The 20,686-nt window shown below is 48.9% G+C and overlaps 1 protein-coding gene across 1 annotated transcript in view; it reads right to left on the reverse strand.

Moving 5' to 3' along the window:
- The window catches only part of LOC146839007 (uncharacterized), a gene marked incomplete at its 5' end in the record, with an annotated part of 251,706 nt that overhangs the window by 222,291 nt on the left and 8,729 nt on the right, over window positions 1–20,686 (reverse strand). Inside the window, 3 exons of the mRNA XM_085599999.1 lie at window positions 14,390–14,610; window positions 14,959–16,204; window positions 19,003–19,160. Coding sequence (XP_085456125.1) covers window positions 14,390–14,610; window positions 14,959–16,204; window positions 19,003–19,160 — 1,625 coding nt within the window. The remainder of the gene's footprint in view (window positions 1–14,389; window positions 14,611–14,958; window positions 16,205–19,002; window positions 19,161–20,686) is intronic.

Genomic DNA, 20,686 nt, shown 5'->3' on the forward strand with positions numbered 1-20,686 from the left:
CAAGTCTCGTAGCCTGGAGCTTAACTGTAATATTGGTCAGTATACCTGCAGTGGTGTTAATGACTCCCTCAACTACTCTGGTCAGGCGTCGGATTTTGCGGGAATTGAACATGGGACCCCAAAACGGTATACCCTTCATTATGTCAGTAAACTGCTGCAAGGAAGTATCTGTTTGGTCAATGTCATCTGGGTTTATAACCCTTTTAGCACGGAAAACTGGAGCATCCCTTTTCTGCAGGCAATGTGTTCGGTGGTAGTCGGAAGGGGCTACATAAACGGGGGAAGGAGGTAAGAGAGGTAACATCACCCGGACCATACCTCAGGCAGCCACACATAACCACGATCCCCACAAAAAAAATAAACATTGGGTGGTGGGATGAATGGTGGGCTCTTGGGCATTCGCAGCATGGAGGTGACATTGCATCTACTGTTCCCTACCTCAATGTCTCCTGTCCCCTGAACACAAAAGGGTACCGGTACATCCACTACTGCCAAGGGTATAGGCTTATCGTCAGTGACATTGTGGGCCTGGAAGGATTGGTAATATTCAGATATATTAAATAATGAGAATCTATCCCTTTCCACCCCTGTTCTGTTTACCGCCTTACCCCCATTTACCACTCTGTGGCAGGAACTCAAAAATACTCTATTGAATCGTCTATCGTCAGAGGAAACACCATGTGGGGATCTGTGCTGAGGATACACATTCATGGTCAGAGAACGACAATTGGTGCTCTTGTGTTCCAAGGAGTCAGGCTGGGAAAATGAAAGGATTAAACTAAGCAAGGTGAACCAACCCTCACAGCTATCAACATAAGACAGAGGCATAATGTAGGAAAGTGGAATCTGACTACATGGTTGCCCCCACTTTTTCCCTGGTATTTTTGACTTAGTATGGCTGGGAACATGCTATTCAGGTCCCCAGTCTATCTGCTTTCTCTCCTAAAAGTGATTCCATATACTATAGGTACACTCCAGTTTGGTTACTGGGGTACCCTTGTGAGTCCCTAGTATATGGTACACTAGGGCATAGGTACCCCAGAGGCCTACCAAGGGCTGCAGCATGTATTGTGCCACCCCTGGGAAGCCTTCCAAAATGACACCACAGGACTGCTACTGCAGCCTGGGTAAGGTGGTGCATGCACCCCTTACTTAGATATAGGTTACCTATATCTACCTTAAATCACTACACATATAAACCTATCAATCACCCCTATGGCAGGATTCATCAATCCTGAAGGCAGGGTGCTGGGTTTTGTGTGAGAGGGTGCCCATGCATGAGTAGGGCCTCTCTGCAGCTTTCGGAATCTATTCTCCGGGGTTGTTCTGTGATGCAGACAGACCATATAATCTTAAATGCATTATAACCTCGCGGTAAATGCTAACTTTGGGATGTCTGCACGGAAACATGTCATGTTTGGTGTCAAACACTTTGGGATCATACCCCCCGCCAGTCCTGGCGGCGGGGTTATGATCCCAACCTTCTAGAGGGAGAGACATATACACACCGGTACACCCGGTACCAGTTTAAAAGAGCCCTGGCATCACAAAATGGATGCTGCAGCCACAGACATGAGTCTGGCCTCCAGCTGCTGGACGAAACACCGGCAGGGGAGGCCTGGACAACAGGTTTCCTGTCACAGGGAGGTGTAACCACCTCCCAGACAGGCTTTAGTGTATTGGGGCTGGGTGGGTGTACTCCAGGAGTGCTTTGAAGTCTGCACTGGGGGGCACATTTGGTGTCCCTGTGCGTAGTCCAGTTCAAACCGGTTGCAGGGGCTACCAGCCCCTGCTCTGGCGTGAAACTGGACAAAGGAAATGGGTGTAGCCATCACTCTTTCCAAACCCTCCCATAGGTGGGTCCCCAGAGTATGTCCAACCCCTTTCTTGGGTATAAGTAAGGAACCACTGGCAACAGGACTTTTAGATTACACCTGGACGAAACTCTGCTACAGATATCCTGGAACTTCGACGATCTACACGACTAGATGACTGAAGAATCTCCCTTGGAGTAAAGGAGTTACTCCCCTGCTTGGCAGGCACCAACAAAGCTTTTGAAGGTCTGTATTTCCAAAGCTCCCGCTGGACTCCGAAGTATTTGCAGCCCAGGAGGTGGATTTCCAGACTTCTCAGAGGCCGACCCAAGTCCCCAGCAAAGCTGAGACCCACAGCCCTCGTGAGTAACGTGGAACCGGAACTCCTGGACACCGCGCACATTTGCAAGTGCATCAGCTTCTCGACATTCCTTGAGGCTGTGCTTTGGCTTACTTGTAGCCCAAGCCCCGAGCACCATTTGCACCGAAGATTGCTGGCCTACACTCCACGAGTGTTCCGTGAGCCAGTTCTGAGTGTGTCCGCTCGAGGCCCCTTCACGATCCCTGGTCTGTCGACTGGTGGGTCCCTGTGAAGGAAACTCTGACTTTCAGTGGGCTTCCCCGGTTGCTCCAGATGTGCCCTGACTCTCCACCACTTGGTGAGTCCCTCGGACCTTGCTTGTCCGCACCGAAGCATTTCTCCTCTTCCTGCGTGGGTTGCTGTTGCCAAGGTTTGTTGGGTCCAATCGGGGCTCTGACACCGCAGCACTCGACATCGTTTGTTGGACAGCTCAAATCCAGCTCCTGGTCATCGTCGATGCCTCCTGGTCCTCGTGGCTGCAGAGTCAAGCTTCACCTCTTCGCACCTGAATCGCCCAACATCGGTGGGCATTCGTCTATCGTGCCCCTGGTCACTGGCTAGTGACCCAGACTCTGTCCCCTCTGCTTTCAGGTTCTTCCCATCTTCGATCCAGGCTTGGATCACACTGGACACTCCTCTCTTCGACGGCAGCAGCACTTTGCAGCAGATCGCCAATGAAATCAACGACGATTCCCGACACCAAAAGACACCTATGCACCTGGCTTCCCAGGGTAAGGTAACACGAGTACTACGGTGGTCCCGTGGGTGTTGGCCCGAGAAACCCTTAAGTCTAAAAGGGTTTGCTCAAAGTCCTCTCCGAAGTGCCCTTAATCTTTAAATTTCCAACTGCGACTTTCCCCATAGAAGTTAACGGCGATTCGCGGCTGTGTTCTCACACTGCAAGCATCCCCCTTGGGTCCCCAGTGTCACTGTCTTGGGTGGTTCCTTGTGGTCCCAGCACTTCTACAGGCTCTAGGCCTTGTGTCTAGTCAAGTTGTGGTTCTTATACCACTTTAATGATATATGCTTTGGTTCGCCCCTCGGGCCTAACGTATATTGTGCTAATTTACTGTGTGATATTAAGTGTAACGTAGATGCTTTGACCTCTAGCCTCATAAAGAGACTAGTAGGGTGTGTTTAGAATAAATGCATATATTTTATATATATACCTGGTGTGGTTCTCCTTTCATTTGGTCATTCACGAGATTATAGACTGGTAAAACAAGCTGCTTTACATTCCTTCAAGACTTAGCCAGAAGGCTGCTCTCCATAGCTACCACGAGGATAGATTTCAAATAAGGTTATCATTAACCCATCACCTCTAAGGGGTTGTTTGGACTGGTGCAAGGTGCCCACTATCACTAGTGGACAGCATATACCAGACCAACTTCTCACACATAGGCAGCAATTTCTCATTTTGTTGTGTAACTGAAGGTAGCAATCCACACACCCAACATTTTGTGGTATTATAAACAGCATGCATTTGATGCAACGTCTGAATAAAAACATTATCTTTATAGGACTTTCCGTGCTCTTCTTTGTGGGGTGCTAAAGTGCCAATGTGTTCAGAAGGGGTCGGTGGGGTACTTATCCAAGCATGCATAGGATATTTCTCTTCTAGGAAATACAATATCCCAAATACAAACATCAGAGAAAGCAAAATTATTATCAAAAATATCACCTTAGTCTTGAGGGGCCAGGAGGACCAAACGGGACCATGTGGAGTGGGGCGTGTAGCTGCAAAGGGCTGCTTCTCATCGGGAATGGGATGACCAAAAGGATACATTTCTAAAACACACTTCTGGGAATTGGAGTCGCAATACAACCGGCGAAAAGAAAACCTAACGGGGAAACTTCAAAGCAATTTCTGAGTCCTATAGGGATAGGGAATATTCTCGTGCTGAAGCCACTTTTGCAACAAAAATACCAGGGGGGCAAAACAAATCCTCTTCTTTTCTTTCCAGTGTCTTTCAGTGAGCCATCACTGATAGGCTCCTATTGTTCATCTGGCGTAGGCGCTGTTGAGCACCAGCGTTGGAGCTACACATCTAGCTCTTGTCTGAATGAAAATCTGCTTCACGCAGGACAGGGCACCCCCCCTTCTTGGAGGGCATCCTCAACTAATCCTGTCTAGTGTCCAGGGCAGTGCACCAATGCTGTTCACTCTAATTTAAAACAGGCACCTTAGGCACAGCACCTGTGCCCTAAACTCAAGTCCTTCCCTAGCTCCTAGACTGTTCGACTGGCGCACTGTCCCTCTTTCGGGGCCTCAAATTATACCTTGTCATACCTGGCACTGTGTCATCAGCAAAAAGGGGCAGAAACTCAGGGTCAGACGAGCTTCGAGACGGGAGTATTGGGAACAGAATGATCCGAGACGGCTCTCATCTCTGGGGGAATCGCCTCTCCCAGGGCTGCGTCACTTTCCTCGGCGGTCTGTGCCCACCTTAGACGGGCATCAGAAAAGGGCACAAAGCGTGGCACCTGCTCGCCATCCTGATCAGCTATTTCGTCATTGACCCACTGGTCATACGGGAGCGTGAGGGGCACCCGTTTGACATGAGATCCGTGGATCCAGTTTTTTATGCCTTCAACCTTGATTGCAGTGTGAATGGACAGCAGGACGATGTAGGGCCCCTTCCATCTCGGCTCCAAACTCTTCTTCCGCTAAAAGGTTTGGATCAAAACAAAATCCCCGGGCTGTATGCAATGCCCAGGCCCCTCTGGTACTGGCTGCAAGGCAGCTTGAATCTGTTGGTGAAGAGAACGAAGATCTTTAGACAACTTATACAGATAGTCTACAAGCAAAGGGTACTCTATTTCAGAAAAACGCTTGGGTCTTGGGACACACCAGACATTAGCGGGGCGCCAGAAGACCGCTCCATATGGTGACAACCCTTTTCTAGAGAGTGCTGTTGCTCTGGTGGATAGCAGGGCTAAGGAAAGCGCATCTGGCCATTACAATCCTGTACTTTCTTGAATCTTTGCCAGTTTCAGTTTGAGAGTACCATTGTACTTCTCAACCAGGCCTGCCTGCTGACTGGGGGTGGTTCATTGCATGGAAACTCTGCTTGATCTGTAAACCTTTGCACACCAATTCAATCACCTTTGAATTAAAGTGACCTCCGTTGCCACTCCAAATCACGCGGGGCAATCCGTAGCACGGGAAGAACTCTTTCAAGAGTGCCTTCGCCGTCACCACAGCTGTATTCTCTTTGGTAGGGTAGGCCTCGACCCACTTACTCAACACGCAGACCACCACTAACACATATTTCAGATTATTGACTGGTTCCATTTTGATTAAATCCATCTGGAGGGCCTCGATAGGGAAAGAAGGTGGTGCAAAGTTACCAGCGGGTGTGGGGGTACCTTACCCTGGATTGTGCTTCAGACAAATAATACAATGTTGCACTAGGTGTGTGGTTACTGTGAGAAGTTGGCCTGGTATATGCTGTCCACTAATTAAAGTGGGCACCTTTTACCAGTCCAAACAACCCTCATGATGTATGAGGTCAAGGATAACCTTTATTGAAGTCTATCCTAGTGGTAGCTATGGAGAGCAACCTTCAGGCTTAATCTTTAAGGAATGTAAAGCAGCTTGTTTTACCAGAATATCACCTCCTGAATGCTGAAAGGAAAGGAGAACCATAAAGTGTTTGTATAAAAATATATATTTATTTCTAAAACACTCTTCCCAACAGGAGAATAGAACACAAAGCACTCAATACGTTTCAATAGAACAGTTGTAAGTAGCACAATACACAGCGGGCTCCCGGGGGAGACCGAATCATATACTAAAAAAATGGTATAACAATCACGACTTCAATAGAAAAGTGCCTAAAGCACGTAGAATCGCTAGGATCCCAAGGAACCACCCCAGGTGAGTAGATTGGGACCCCACAGAGGATGGGTTCAGTGTGAAAACACGGACGCGGGCTCCATACAACCCTATGGGAAAGTCGCGGTTAAAGTTTTACAAGTTAAAAACACTTCGGAGAGGACTTCAAGCAAGATAATCGAGAACTAGAAGTTTCTCAGGCCAACCCACCTGTGGATACCAAGGTACCTGAGTTACCTATCCCAGAGGAGCTGGGTGCATAGGGGTCAAGTGGTGTTGGAAACCTCCGTTGTTTTCAATGGCATGCTGAAAAGAAGTACTGCTGCCGTGGAAGTGTAAAGTATCCAGTGGAACCCAAGCCTGGATTCGAGGTGAGAAGAACCTGAAAGCAGAGAGGACAGAGTCTGGGTCACTTAACGTGACCAGGGGCTCAGTAGGCAAATGCCCACCGATGTCGGGTGCTTCAGGTGAGATAAGGTGCTGCTTGACTCTTCAGCCACGGGAACCAGGAGATGTCGAGGATGACCAAAGTCCGGAAGTGAGCTGTCCCATGAAGGATGTCAAGTGCTGAGGGGTCGGTGTCCGGCTGGATCACCAACAAGCCTTGGCAGCTGCAACCCAAACAGATAGAGGAAACAGGTTACGTGTGCCCCAGCAAGGTCCAGGGGACTCCCCAAGCAATGGAGAGTCAGGGCACATCTGGAGGTGACCCTCGCAAGGACCCACAGGCCAATGGACCAGGGATCACGAGGAGACCTCAAGCAGGATTACGAAGTACCAGCCCACGGAGCACATGGTGCTAGCAGGCCAGAGATCTTCAGTGGAAATACTGCTTGGGGTCAGGACTACACGGAGGGCAATGCACAACTTCAGGAAATGCTGGTAAGTACGTGCAGGAGCAAAAGAACGCAGTGCACAGGGGTACGGGTCATGCGGTCTCCACAAAGGATACTGGCCTCAGCTTCACTGGAAGGGCAGATCGACCTCAGAGACCTTCAGGGACCCACCTCCTGTGTTGCAGAAATCTTCAGAGTCCTCAGGAGTTTGGGAGATGCAAGCCGGTCAGTTGCGCTTAAGGTGCCTGCTTCAGCAGGGGAGTAACTCCTTTACTCCATGGGAGATTCTTCAGTCGTCCAGCGTTGTGCAGACTGTTGAAGTACTTGGTGTCTTCTGTAGCAGAATCTTGTCCAGGTAAATCCAAAGTCCTGTAGCCAGGTAACCCATTTTATACCCACGGGTTGGGGTAGGACAGATTTGGGGTTCCCTCCTATGGGAGGGGCAGGACAGAGGGGTGGCTACACCTATGTCCTTTGTCCAGTTTCGTGCCAGAGCATGGAGCCACTGGCTCCCAGAACTGGTTTGAAGTGGACTATTCACAGTGTCACCAAATTTGCCTCCAGTGCAGACTTTCTGGCACTCTCAGAGTGCACCCACGCAGCCCCAATGCACTAAACCCTGTCTGGGGGGTGGTCAAACCTCCCTTTGACAGGATACCTATTGTCATATCTTCCTCTGCTCGAGCTTGGCTCAGCAGCAGGAGGGCAGAAAGGTGTCTGTGGCAGGCAGCGTCCATTTTGTGCTGCCCGAGCTAAGAAAGCTGGTACCGGGTAGACCGGTGACCCACGCATGTCTTCGTGGAAGGGAGGAATCATACCTCCCACACCAGTTACTGGTGTGGAGGTATGATTCCAAGGTGTTTGACACCAAACACAACATGTTTCTGGGCAGCCGTTCCAAAGTTAGCATTGACCGCGAGGTTATAATGCACTTAAACATATATGTATGGCTGCATCACAGACAGCCCCAGAGAATGGACTCTGAACGCTGCAGAGGGGCCCCGCTCATGCAGGAGCACCCTCTCACGTAAAACCCAGCACCCTGCCTTCAGGATTGATAAGGCCTGCCATAGGGGTGACTGATAGGTTTTAAGTGTAGTGATATATGTGCAGATATAGGGATACTATATCTGAGTAAGTGGTACAAGCATCAGCTTACACAATTCGCAGTAGCAAACTGTTGATGTCAGTTTGAATGGTCTCTCATGGGTGGCATAATACATGCTGCAGCCCATGAGAGGCCCCCGGGGTACCTATGCCCTTGGTACCTGTGTACCATATACTAGGGACTGACAAGGGTACCCCAGAATCCAATCTGGAGTGTACCTAAAGTTCAGACTTACCAATTAAAGGGAGAAAGTAGATAGACTGGGGTCCTGACTAGCAGGATACCAGTCAGACTAGTCAAAAACCAGCAAAACACCAGGAAAAAAGTGAGGGTAACCATGCAGTCAGATCCTACCTTCCTACGGCTACCTTAGTAATGTTATCATTCTGCCATACCGGGTCCAGTAACTTACATATTCCCTTGGCACTAATGTGCGCTGGGCCATGGGCCATAGTGACAACGGGAAGCACGAACGAGTTTGGCAACAACCATCTCTGTTTCCCTGACAAGTCAGTCCAACACCCTTCCTCGTTCAAGCACCCTGTCCTTTCCTCCCACTCTGCCAATTCATCTGGGGTTGCCTCACTCTGTATTTCCTTGACACTCTTCAGTGTATCTTCAAACATACTATTGTCTGGGCTGTTTGGTCTGCAAACGCATTGCCTCTCCCGACATTATCTGTTATGGCTTTGTGAGCACTGCATTTTATTATTGCTAACTTATCGGGAAGTGTCAATGCAGACAACAATCTGTGTATCAATGGGCTGTTCTGCATTCACAGTCCATGCGAAGTCAAGAAACCTCGCTCCGCCCAGAGGCATCCAAAATTATGGGCCACCCAAAAGGCGTACTGGCTGTCGGTATTGATATTCACGATCAGTCCCTCACTTAACTCACAGGCCCTAAGAAGGGTGACCAGCTCTGCTGCTTGAGCTGATTGATGTGGGATACGGGATGTCTAAACTACAGTTTGTAACGTTGTTATCGCATATGCTGCAGTGGTGGTGCCATCTGGTAACTTGAAACAAGAGCCATTGATGTATAGTTCCCCTTGGGGGTCAGATAGGGGAACATCAGTCAGGTCTACCCATCCCTTCGTTTCCTCCTCGGTCCAAAGCAAACAAACATGGACGTCACCGTCCTTTTCTCCTGAGGGGAGGGGTAGTAATGTGGCTGGGTTCAAGGTAGCGCATCTTTTGATGGCAATGTGCGGAGCAAATAAGGTGAGCTCATATCCAGTGAGACGCGCACTGGTGAGGTGTTGCGTTTTTGTCTTATTCAAAAGTGAATCCACAGCATGCGGTACCATTACTGTGAGGTCAGTGTTAAAAACGAGCCCGGCCGATTGTCTGATAGAAACTGCCACCGCCGCGGCAGCTTTTAAGCAGCTTGGGAGGGCTCTGGCGACATTATCAAGCATTGCTGAGAAGTAGGCGCAGGGTCTCTGCTTACCACCAAAACCCTGTGTTAGAACAGAAAGTGTGCAACCGTCCGCCTCATGAACGTAAAGCACAAAAGGCTTCTGGTAATCAGGAGTACCAAGCACAGACGCAGAGCAAAGATCAACTTTCAATTGCTCAAAAGCTTGCTGGCATGCAGGTGTCCAAGGCAAAGGTTCATGCACATCTTTGGTGGTTAGGTAAAGAAGGGGTTTTGTTAGTAGGGAGTAGTTAGGGATCCATTGCCGGCAATACGATGTTATCCCAATAAACGTGTGTACCTCGCGTTGGGTCTTAGGGGCAGGTATGTTAACAATAGCAGTAATGCGCTCAGGTGTTAGTCTGCAACCATCCTTCACCAGTAGGTGACCTCCTGTCGACAATACTGAAATTTCGAATGGGCCACCTTGTGTCCGTGTCGTGCCAAATGTAACAGTAATTTAACTGTGGCAGCTTTGCAACCGTCCTCAGTGTCTGATGCCACGAGAAGGTCGTCCACATACTGCAGTAGCACATTACCAAACAGGATTTCTAGAGAATCCAATTGGGCTTTCAGAGCTTGACTGTAAATATTAGGGCTTTCTATATAGTCTTGTGGAACACGACAGAACCTAAAGCTTCGACCGGCTATCGCGAAAGCCGAAAAGAAACCTACTCTCTGCATGTATTGGTATACTAAAGAAAGCGTTCTTTAAGTCTATAAAAGAAAAGAACCTGGCCGAGGGGGGGATCATTGTCAGAATCGAGGTAATGTCTGGGACCACAGGGTACTGGGGAACCACAATCTTATTGACCTCGCTCAGGTCAATCACAAAGCGGTAAACATCAGGGTGAGTATCAGATGAATCTGAGGGTGCCTTCTTGAGAATAGAAAGAATGGGACTTTTGCATACATTAGCCACTGTCTCTTCAACCACCTCGGACTTAATCAAATCCTGTATTATGTGCAGTAAAGCCCTTTCTCCTGCTTGTGAAATTTTGTACTGGGGAATGCGTAACAATTTGGCATTTTCTTTAATCTGAATGGAGACCGGCGGAATTTGGAGTAGTCCCACATCCGTGTCACCTGTGGCCCACAAAGTATGTGGCACATCTTTAAATTCAGCTGGGAGCGGGGCATCCTTGGCGAGACATTGCTTTACACGGGCCTCCCGAGGTCCTACAGTCATGTAGACACCATCAGGAGAACAAGATATTGTGGCATGTAATCTTTTTAACAAATCCAACCCTAGCAAGTTTTCCCTACAATTGAATGTCAATAAAAAAGGTGAATCAACTGTGAAGGGGCCAATGGTCAAGGACAGAGGCTTTGAAATGAGGCTAACTACTGGTACGCCTGAGAAACCCACTGATACATTAGATTGGCCAGACAGAGCTGCCGCTGGGACCAGTGAATAGGAAACAGAGCTATTCATAGCCCCTGTGTCAATAAGAAATTTTTCTGTGGTGCCCTGTAAATCAGCGGTGACATAGGGTCCACGCTGATCTATATGCACCACGACTGGTCCCTCACTCTGTCCCTGGCTGTTCTAGCTGTGAGCTAGATCATAAGGGACACCGTTCCTGGTGTAGGGTGCGGTATGTCACCCAATCTGAAAGAGGAGGTAAAGACTAGAATAGGGGAGAGGTAGAAAAAAGGGGGCGAAAAAGGGGAGAGAGGCAGAGGTTCATCCCCAGTATCAAGGATCCAATTCTGAAGGGAAGGGCCAAGTTTTGCCTCTTAGTTGCCCTCACACACACCGAAGGATGTCATGCTTCATCATCGGGCTTTTTGTTGCTCCTCGTCGGGCCGGCGCTGCAATGCCTGACGGGCCCCTGAAGGGTCTCTTTTATGGAGATCTTACAAAGAGAAAAGCTGTTTGGTGAGTGTGGGTGTGCGGGGGGGGGGGAAGGGATCCAGTGAGAAGTGGTGGTGAGGTGCGTGCGGAGGTGGATAAAATTACCTAGGGGTTTCCACTAGTGGGTTATTTATTTGTGTGGTACCCCTGGTAGGTTAAAAAACCAAAGGGTTAGTGAGTCACAATAAGGCATAATGTGCCAGTGTAACTAAACACAAGGTCGACATGTTTCATGCTATGTATGTCCTAGTGATCAGTAGCGTTTCTTCAGGACATAAAAAGGAAAGTGAAAGTGCACGTCAGAAAGAAAAAGGGTTCCGTAGTGGTAACCCCGTTGCTGTGTCAGGTAGCTAGGGGTGGCCCCTAGGAAGTTATATCTAGAGGGGTCCACAATCTCTGTAGGTAGAGGCCTCCAAGCGGTACCTGAAAAGGGGATGAAACAAAGGGAAGAGAAAAGGAAACTCTTGCGTCAGGTGCCTGTTGGCCCAGTGATGCTGCAGAAAAGATCACTGGCGGGCGGACCCGACAGCGTGACCAGACCAAAATATATTTGAACACAAACACGTTCATAACAATAATTACAGCGTTGCAGGCAAAAATAAGTGCTCAAATGGCGGGCGATCAGATCACATATTGTCATAGTAAGGCGTGGTGAAGACATGACAGTAGCACCCCTGATCCACCGCCTGTGCGCCTGTAAATGTTGTTAATTTGCCTAATCCCCTTTGCAGTAAGGGGTGCAGAGTGATAGAGGGCGCAGGGCGCCTTGCGTGCCCCCGCCTCAGCAGAATAGTCACTGTTGATGCCACAATGCGGTGCAGTCAAAGCCCGACCGGCGGCTGCGCCACCAAGTCCAGTGTACACCCCTTACTGACTGGCTAGACGTTCGTCAGAACATATTTAAAGTTAAAAAAGGCCTGCTCGCAGATGGGGGCGTGTTACTGCTTACCCTCTCACTACACGGGAGATGTGTCCCACGGCTAAGTGGCGCTGGTTATGCCCATATCATTTGGACTGAAAAAACAATGCAGGCAATATTAAAGTACAGGCTGGCCCTGGAAATGCGGGGGCGTAATAAGCAAGGTTTTAGGCGTGCAACAGGCGGTGCGCCTATCCCAACCAACAGGTTGTAGGTTTACATACGGTTATGACGGGTGCCTGGTCCTGTGCACCTACACTCGCCAGCGGCTGCCTGAGTGTAGAGGAGACTGGGGGCCTCCGTCTGCTCTAAATAGGAGGCTGGAATCGGGGCCGGAGGCGTCTCCTGTTTCCTGTTCTCAACAAGTGTTGTGCCTATTCATGCGTGAGAGTTATCTGTGCATGTGCCAGAGAGAGAGTCTGTAAACTGCTCGGCGCATGCGCGGTAGATCGGCCAGTGTGATGGATAATGGCAGTCCGTCTGGCCCCCCGGGGGAAGACGGTCGGCCAGTGTCTGGGATGATGGCAGCCCGTGGTGCCCCCGGGGGAAGAGGGGGCATTTGATATTAACTCTTTACTCGCACGTGATCTAATGGAAAAGATTAAACAGTCGTGCACAGGGATAGGTGAAACACCCTATGCAGCTGCTGCTGTCATTGTGGTTTGCGCACATTAGTGGCACTCTATAAGGGGCAGCAGAGTTCAGTGCTAGGTGATAACCTGCCGACTGACAATAACTCTAGAGGGGGGGGGGGGGGGAATTGCACAAAGGTGAAGACGCTCGTGTAATCCACTCTGAAAGGTAAAGACTATGGTCAATGACTATGTATAAAAATACAGTCCAGGTACCTATGGTAGATGGTACACCATACCATGTACCCCAACCGGTGGAGCACCCATGGTGGATGCTGTATGGTGACACCCAGTAGGAGGGTGGTGTGTGTGTGTGTGTGTGTTTTTCTGGATGTCAATGGAGATAACCACGTTGTTTTTACCATGTCGTGGTGTTATCAGTGTTTTGCCACAGTCTAGAGTTCCACCCACGGTATTTCGTCGCTCAGTCCATGGATCTGTGTTTGGAGGCGGAACACCCACCGCTGTTCCTGACGTAGGAGGTCCTGTGTGTCCCAGCCAGGTTTCGTTTCAAAGACAGTCCAAGTCATCTCATCACATTTGTGATTGTGCTCGAGATAGTGGTTTGTCAGTTTAGTTGCTGCCCTTTCACTTTGTATGGTGCTCTTGTGCTCGCTAATGCGAGTCCTCACTGGGCGTGATGTCATGCCGACATATCTCAGCCCACATGGGCATGTGATAAGGTAAACACAATTCTTGGTGTTGCAGTTGGTATGGCCCCATTGTTCCTATGTGAAATGCCCCAAAGTTAGAGTTTTTGTCTGCGTGGTGGTTGGGCAGGCATGACAATTGCCGCATGGGTGGTGTCCCGAAACTGGTGGCAAGTTCCAGAGTGTGGTGTCCTGAGTGTTCCTCCTCTTATTAAGAGGGCGTGTGTGGACCAGGATATCCCTAAGGTTGGACGTCCTTTTGAACGCAAAACGTGGTTGTGCCAATTCCAGTGTGTCGCTGTTCAGGGTTTTCCAGTTACATCTGATGATGTTCTTCACCTTGTTGGACAGGGGTGTAAAGGTGGTCATGCACGTGAGGGGTTTGTTAGATTCTTTCTCTCTGGTTTCTAGGAGGGCTTGCCTGTTATTATTTTTGGCACGCTTCCTCGCCTTCTCTACCACCTTGGCTGGGTAGTGTCTATCCAGAAGGTTCTGCTCCAGATAGTCAGCCTCCACCTCATAGTCCCTGGTGGTGGTGCAGTTTCGTCGTATCCTCAAGAACTGGCCATACGGAAGGTTCTCACGTAAGGCCTTAGGGTGGTGGCTCCGGAATTCGAGCAGACTGTCGCAGTCAGTGTTTTTCTTGTGCAGAGTAGTCTTGAGTGTGCCCTCTTCAAGGATGATTTTGAGGTCCAAGAACAGAATAGTGGACTCACTTATGGTGCAGGTGAACCGGAGGTGTTGGTCGAGTCCATTGATCCACTCTAAAAAGCTGTCACATGTGGTCCTGGGTCCTTTCCATAGGATCAGCACATCATCTATATACCTTTTCCATGTTATGAGGTTGTCTTTGAATGGGTTGTCGTCGGAGAAGATATTCCTGGTCTCAAATGATGACATGTACAGCCCTGCCAGGCTTGGCGCAAAGGTGCTGCCCATGCTGGTGCCCTGTACCTGGTGAAAGATTGATGTTTTGTACATGAAGAAGTTGTTCTTGAGGGCTATGGTGATGAGGTCCATAATGAAGTCCGCTGGGGTGTCTGATTGTAGATCTGTGTCCTTGAGGAGATGTCCTACCACCTCAATGGTGGCATCCTGGGGAATGTTCGTGTATAGTGCCTCCACATCCAAGGTGAGCAGAAGGTCAATGGGTTTGATGTTCTCCTCATTGATCACTTCTATGAGGTTGAGTACGTCCTATGTGTCCTTTAGGTACGCTGTGGTGGCCTGTACCAAAGGGCGCAGAAAGTGGTCACTGAACTGGCTAAGGGGTTCAAGGAGAGAGTTGATCCCGGAGAGGATAGGTCATCCAGGGGGAGGGAGGACTCCTTTGTGTATCTTCGGGAGGATGTAGAAGTATGGCATCTTTGGGTTGTCATTTACCAAAAAGGCCGCTCCTTGTGAGGAGATCGAGCCCTCTGTGTTGGCTTCATTCACCGTAATACGGATCTGTTTCGATATTTGTTCCGTTGGGTCATCCCTCATTCTCCATTAGTATCTGGTGTTATTCAGTTGTCTAGCACATTCTGCTTCATAGTCGTCAAAGTCCAAGAGGACAGTGGCACCCCCTTTGTCCGCCGGTTTTATGATGATGGTCCCATCCTCCTTCAGTGAGTCCAAACCCCGGCGCAGCCGGTTCAGTAGGTTGTTGAAAGTGGCGCCCTGTTCCAATCGATTGGCCTCTTTCAGTACCGCTTTCTTGAAGGTCAAGACCTCGCTGGGGACCATCGCTGTTGTCGGTGTGAATTTAGAAGGGTGATGTAGTCCTGAGTCCTGATGTTCCAGGGCCGGTCTTCCTTGGAAGTATGCCTGTAGTCGTATTTTCCTAAAGAGTTGGTGGAGTTCTTGGTTCATTCTGAACTTGTCCTCCTTCGGTGTGGGGACGAAACCCAGTCCTAGTTCCAGTGCTGCGGTCTCGTCTTCGTTTAAGGTTCCTTTCGACAAATTGACCACTAGGGTCTTGGATGTGTCATGCTCCTGGTTTGTCTCTGCTGTTGTTGGCTGCCGTCCTGCCACTGAACTTGCTTCTGCCCTCTTCTTTTTCCTCTGCCTCGCCCCTTGCCTCTGTACTGAAAAGGAGGTGGTGGGTTTGGAAAGAAAGGTTGTGGGAAGCCAGGTTAGGGATAGCCTGGAGGTGGTCCTTGGAACCCCGGGTACCACATGGGACCCTGCGGTGGGTATGGTGTGGGATGGTATCCATACATCGGGGTTGGTATGTGCAGTGGCGGCAGGAAGCAAACCCGCGGTATTCTGGTTTTTGCCCCAGCTCCTGTCACTCGAGTTACTGAAGGTTGACCTCAATGAGTTGTTTGAGGACATTGATCCATCATCAGACAGAGTGTCTGCGTCTGTGGTCTGGTAGTCGTCTTTGGTGTAGGGGTAGATTTTCTCACTATCAAGTTTTTTCACGTCCTTTTGTAATTTGGATATTTTCTGCTGGAGCAGGTAGTCGCGATGGTCATTCATCTCAGTGTTGATCTCCATCAGGCGGGATTTAAATGCTGATATGCTAATCCCTGCTTTCAGGCCATCTTCGGCTATCTTGATCTTGATGATTAGTGCCTCGGAGAGGCGTTTCGCCGTGCTAATGATCAGGATGAGCCAGACCCGGGTACATTTCCACGCGATCTGGCTCCATTCTCTACTGAACACTGGGTCATCAAGGAAGATGCGTGGCGCAGTCAGGATTATCAGGCCATTAGGTGCCCCATTGGCTCTGAGATATTCCGTCATCACCTGGCCGTGTAAAGCCACTTTGACTTGGGCTTTCTTTAGAGAGGCCAAGGAATTCTAATCCCCCTGGAGGCTGTTACCCACCATATTCCCATCTGTGTCTAAAAGTGATGGGGTTTTGAGGATCTAGCTGTGAGACAATCCAATCACCTTATCCATGTCATAGTCCGTGATAGTACTGTCGGCTTTGCGGGTCATCAAAATAATTCCAGCTCTGTCTATGGGGTTATGCATCCCCTGACTGCATCTCCCCTCAGCCTCGTCCTCCTCTTCCACGTCCTCTATACCCTCGGCCCCTCTCCGTTTTTCTCAGGACACTCATCCCGCCAATGTCTCTCCTTTTTACAATATACATATTGGTTAATCCCAAGGGGTGCACTGGAAGAGCCACCCCTATTGGACCGGAATAGCCGCTGGTCTGACCCAACCCTCTTCTTCTGCCCCTCACAACCTGCTGCAAAAACACTCTCGTCTTCAGATCCTTTGCCTTTTTCTCCACCTTCTCTTTCTCTTCATTTTCTCTATGCTCATAATACTGAGCCATACTCAAAATCACGGACGGGGATGATGTCGTCCAAGTACTTTCCGACGCCCGCAACCGTGATGCGATCTCGGGAAGCAAATTAGTGACGAATCTGTTAACAAACAAACGAATGCCACCCTTCGGGGACAAGTCCTGACCACTAAAATCTAGGAACACCCCTTCGAATCTAGTAAAGAAATCCAACACACTCTCATCCTTTTTCTGGCGGCACACAGTCAACTTATCCCAATCCACCTTCTTCGGCGGGATAAGGGAGTGCATGTAAGTTATAATACGACCCGGTAAGGCCAGTAGCTCCACCTTCAGCTTGTCGCCGGGCTTGTGCTCCTTATCCCATGTCCTGATCTCATCCCATGTTCCCCCCAACTCCAGAGTATGATCCTGCGTGTGGACCTGCTGCCATATATCTACCAGCACCAGCAGGCCGAAAAATAACTCTATGTCAGCCAACGTCATCACAGTGGAGGAGGCCGCCTCCGTCAACTCTTTATAATACGTGGTGGGGTTTTTACAGGGATCTGGCAACTGGCTTTTTAAAGATAGGACCTCACTCCTCTTCCAAGGAGTATAGATCCACTGTTCCTGGAACCGAGCATCCACCAGTGGCCTAATTATCGTGTGCGTGGAGTTGTGCAGTTCTGGAATTTCAGGATGGTAAATGGAATGGACTTCCCTCATAGGGTGCTGCGCCCCTATCGGCGGAACCATCTGGAGCAGTCTGCTTCAGTACCCCACTAATGTTGTCACATTGCTAAAGACTTCATTCGGAGCCATACCTGTCTCATACACCCTGTCTCTTATGTCATAAATAATCTGCGGTGCAACACCTTGAAAGCGCTGCTCCCACAACCCTATCAGTGTGGCCGACATGTGCTTGAGAGCCAGCTGCTGTACAAACGGCTCATCATCTTTCATCACACTCCACACATCTTCCACGGTATAAATCACATTCTGAGCCCACTGGGTGGCTTGATTCTCCACCATTGTCTTTTCCTCATCACCCACCGCAGAACCCACCAGAACTCTCTCCATGCGGTCCCTTCAAGCATCCCCCGCTCAGGCGTTTCCACATGCGACAGAGTTGGGGGGCATCGTACCCAAAGGGGAGGGGGCGGAAGCAGAAACAGGCATCATGGAGGGGGCAGTGCTGTAGGGGTAAAAGGGAGTGCAGGAACGCTGGAGCTGATAGGCAGGACAGGAGTGTGAACGGCTCCCAACCCCGTCACTTGCAGATGCGTAGGAGCGTTAAGGGGGGGTCGGGTCGTGGCAGTGGAGCCGGACACCGAGGCATCAGAGGGGGCGACACTAGGGGCCGAAGACTGGGACAAAGGGACTGTGGGGTATATCCGCTGAGGGGCATAGGGGGCAGAGGGCGAGCATCCAATAACTCCTCAACAAAATCATCCCCTTCCTCTGTCGCAACATAGCATTTATCAATCTGTAAGCGGAACTTCCTGTCTGCACATTCTATTCCTTTCTCTACTCTCTCCCTCTTGTAGACCACTGCTTTCTGCGTTATAGTCTGCGTCTGCCTCCTCTGGGCCTCGTTCTCTGTTTTCATACGTCGCTGCTTCTCTTCCTTCTGCCACACTCTCAGAGAAACAAACATCGACTGCCTGCCCTTCTTAGCGAACAATTTGTCTTGGAAGAAATTAAATTTTTGTTCATCAAACGAACCGGTAAGTGGCCATTGTAGCTTGGCATTGTCCCTCGTATATTTATGCCACAATGTGCAAAACATTATAGGGCCAAAACCATGCTTGACGTATACGTCAAAATTGGAATCCCTCCGGAGGTGCAGGTTGTCTCTCTTCCAGTCGAGCATCAGTGGAACAACATTGACACCCAAAACACCCAAACTTACTCAAACAAGGCATCTTAATACCGTTCATTCTCGATTGTGCCAGACTTGCAATGACTGAAAATTTCTTTAGATTTGAAGATATTTATCTTCAAATCTCGGGCACTTCGATGGGCAGTATTTTTGCTCCTTCGTTAGCTAATCTGTATGTGCATCTTTTTGAACAGAATCACGTGCTTGTCCACCATAACCCATACAGAGAACGGATATTGCTGTGGAAGCGATACATAGACGATATCCTGGTGGTCTTCCGTGGCACTACACCAGATATCACAGCTTTCCATCAGTGGTTAAATCAACAAAATACTTTTCTCAAATTCACAGTGGAATACATTAAGAAATGTTTACCTTTTCTGGATATCTCTATATATCCATGTAACGGCCACCTTGGTAGTGAACTATACAAGAAACCAATGGCCAGAAACTCACTTTTGACCTTTGAAAGTCATCATCCAAAGGCTCTGCGAGAAAACTTGCCAGTCGGACAGTTTCTCCGTATCCGGAGAAATTGTTCTGAACTGACAAATTTTCAAAGACATGCGAGAAATCTGTCAACACAACTAAAAGCACGTGGTTACCCTCAACATCTGGTTAAAAAAGCATGGAAGAGAGCCTCCAACAATAACCGAGAGGCCCTTCTAGATTTGCCAACAAAGAAACCCACATTGACTAGACTTACTTTTGTTCACACTTTTAGTACCTATACTAATCAGGTACAGAAAACAATACGCAAACATTGGCGTATTTTACAAATTGGATCAGAGGCGGTGCCATCTCCACTCTTTTCTTTTAAAAGAGGCAATAGCATACGTGACAGCCTGGTACACACGAGACCCAAGAAAACAACAACAACAAGAGCCCACACTTTGTGGAATTTACCTGCAGTGCAGGGCCATTTTCCCTGTGGATCTTGCTCGGTATGTGCACAAACTCAACAGACTAAACAAGTGGATATAGGCACTGGGAGACCATGGCTCCTAAAAAAGCACACAAATTGCAATTCAGAGAAGGTCATTTGCATGATCACATGTCCCTGTCATCTTCGATATGTAGGGACGACGACGCGCACAATCAAACTGCGCATCAATGAACATAAAAGCACCATTCGGTGCAAAAAACAATCAACAACATTGACCAATCATCTCCTTTTTACATAGACATGTGACAGAAGACCTGAAGTGGGTAGTGCTGGAACAACCGTATATCCCTTCACACATTACTGACATTACACGTTTCCTTTTTCAGAAAGAACAAAAATGGATTTACAAACTCAAGAGTGATACACAGGGATTGAATGATGATATACCCTGGGTAGCATTATAGGTTCATACTAATGCATTTTGTTTTGCATAGAGAATTCAGTGGCGGGGACAAGATAAATCACTAGGAGGGCTAGGACTGTTCCATAAAGGGGCCCATTACATACAAGAAAGTGAGGCTCTTACAAACGAACCACAGAGGATGGAATTTTGGTCCCCCTAGGTGTCCTGACTGTTGTTTGTATTTTTGTCTGAGTCAGAACGCTTAGGACGCGTGCAAACCATTTCGTTAATCTACAACATGAGGTGTCACCTTGCAAATACAAAGAAGCCCTTAACCTATGCAGAACAGCGCCTGAGTTTCACTCGAGATATTCAACACTGACACAGATAACAATAAGTGGCACTATAAATGAAAAAGTCAGCCCCCATTATTTGTACATTAGTGAGCTGAGTTAGAACCCCTCTTTTTGCCCACTATCTTTAGCCCACACTGAAATTCAGTGGAAAACACTACAACTCCCATGATGCTCGGGCGCTCGGTTATGACGTAAGGAATTGAACGCGACAGAGCGTGTGTATTTAGACCATCGCGCTATGCGCGTCGGCGCCTCCCCATCCTGCCGAGTTAAGTACCGGGGTACTGACGGACAGGTTAGTGTACTAGTGTACTAATGTTAATGAGAGGCTTAATAGAATTCTGTTATCACTAAGTAGCGTGTAACCTTCGAACTGCTTGACAAACAAGTAAGGAAGACGGTGCTGTAGACTACGTATAGTGCCGGTACTCGACCGTTGTAAAGGACTGGTTGAATTTCATATGTCTGGTAATAGGCATTTTCCTGTTTAGCGAT

The sequence above is a fragment of the Triturus cristatus genome, chromosome 4_2 (genome assembly GCF_964204655.1).
Source record: "Triturus cristatus chromosome 4_2, aTriCri1.1, whole genome shotgun sequence".
Taxonomy (NCBI): domain Eukaryota; kingdom Metazoa; phylum Chordata; class Amphibia; order Caudata; family Salamandridae; genus Triturus; species Triturus cristatus.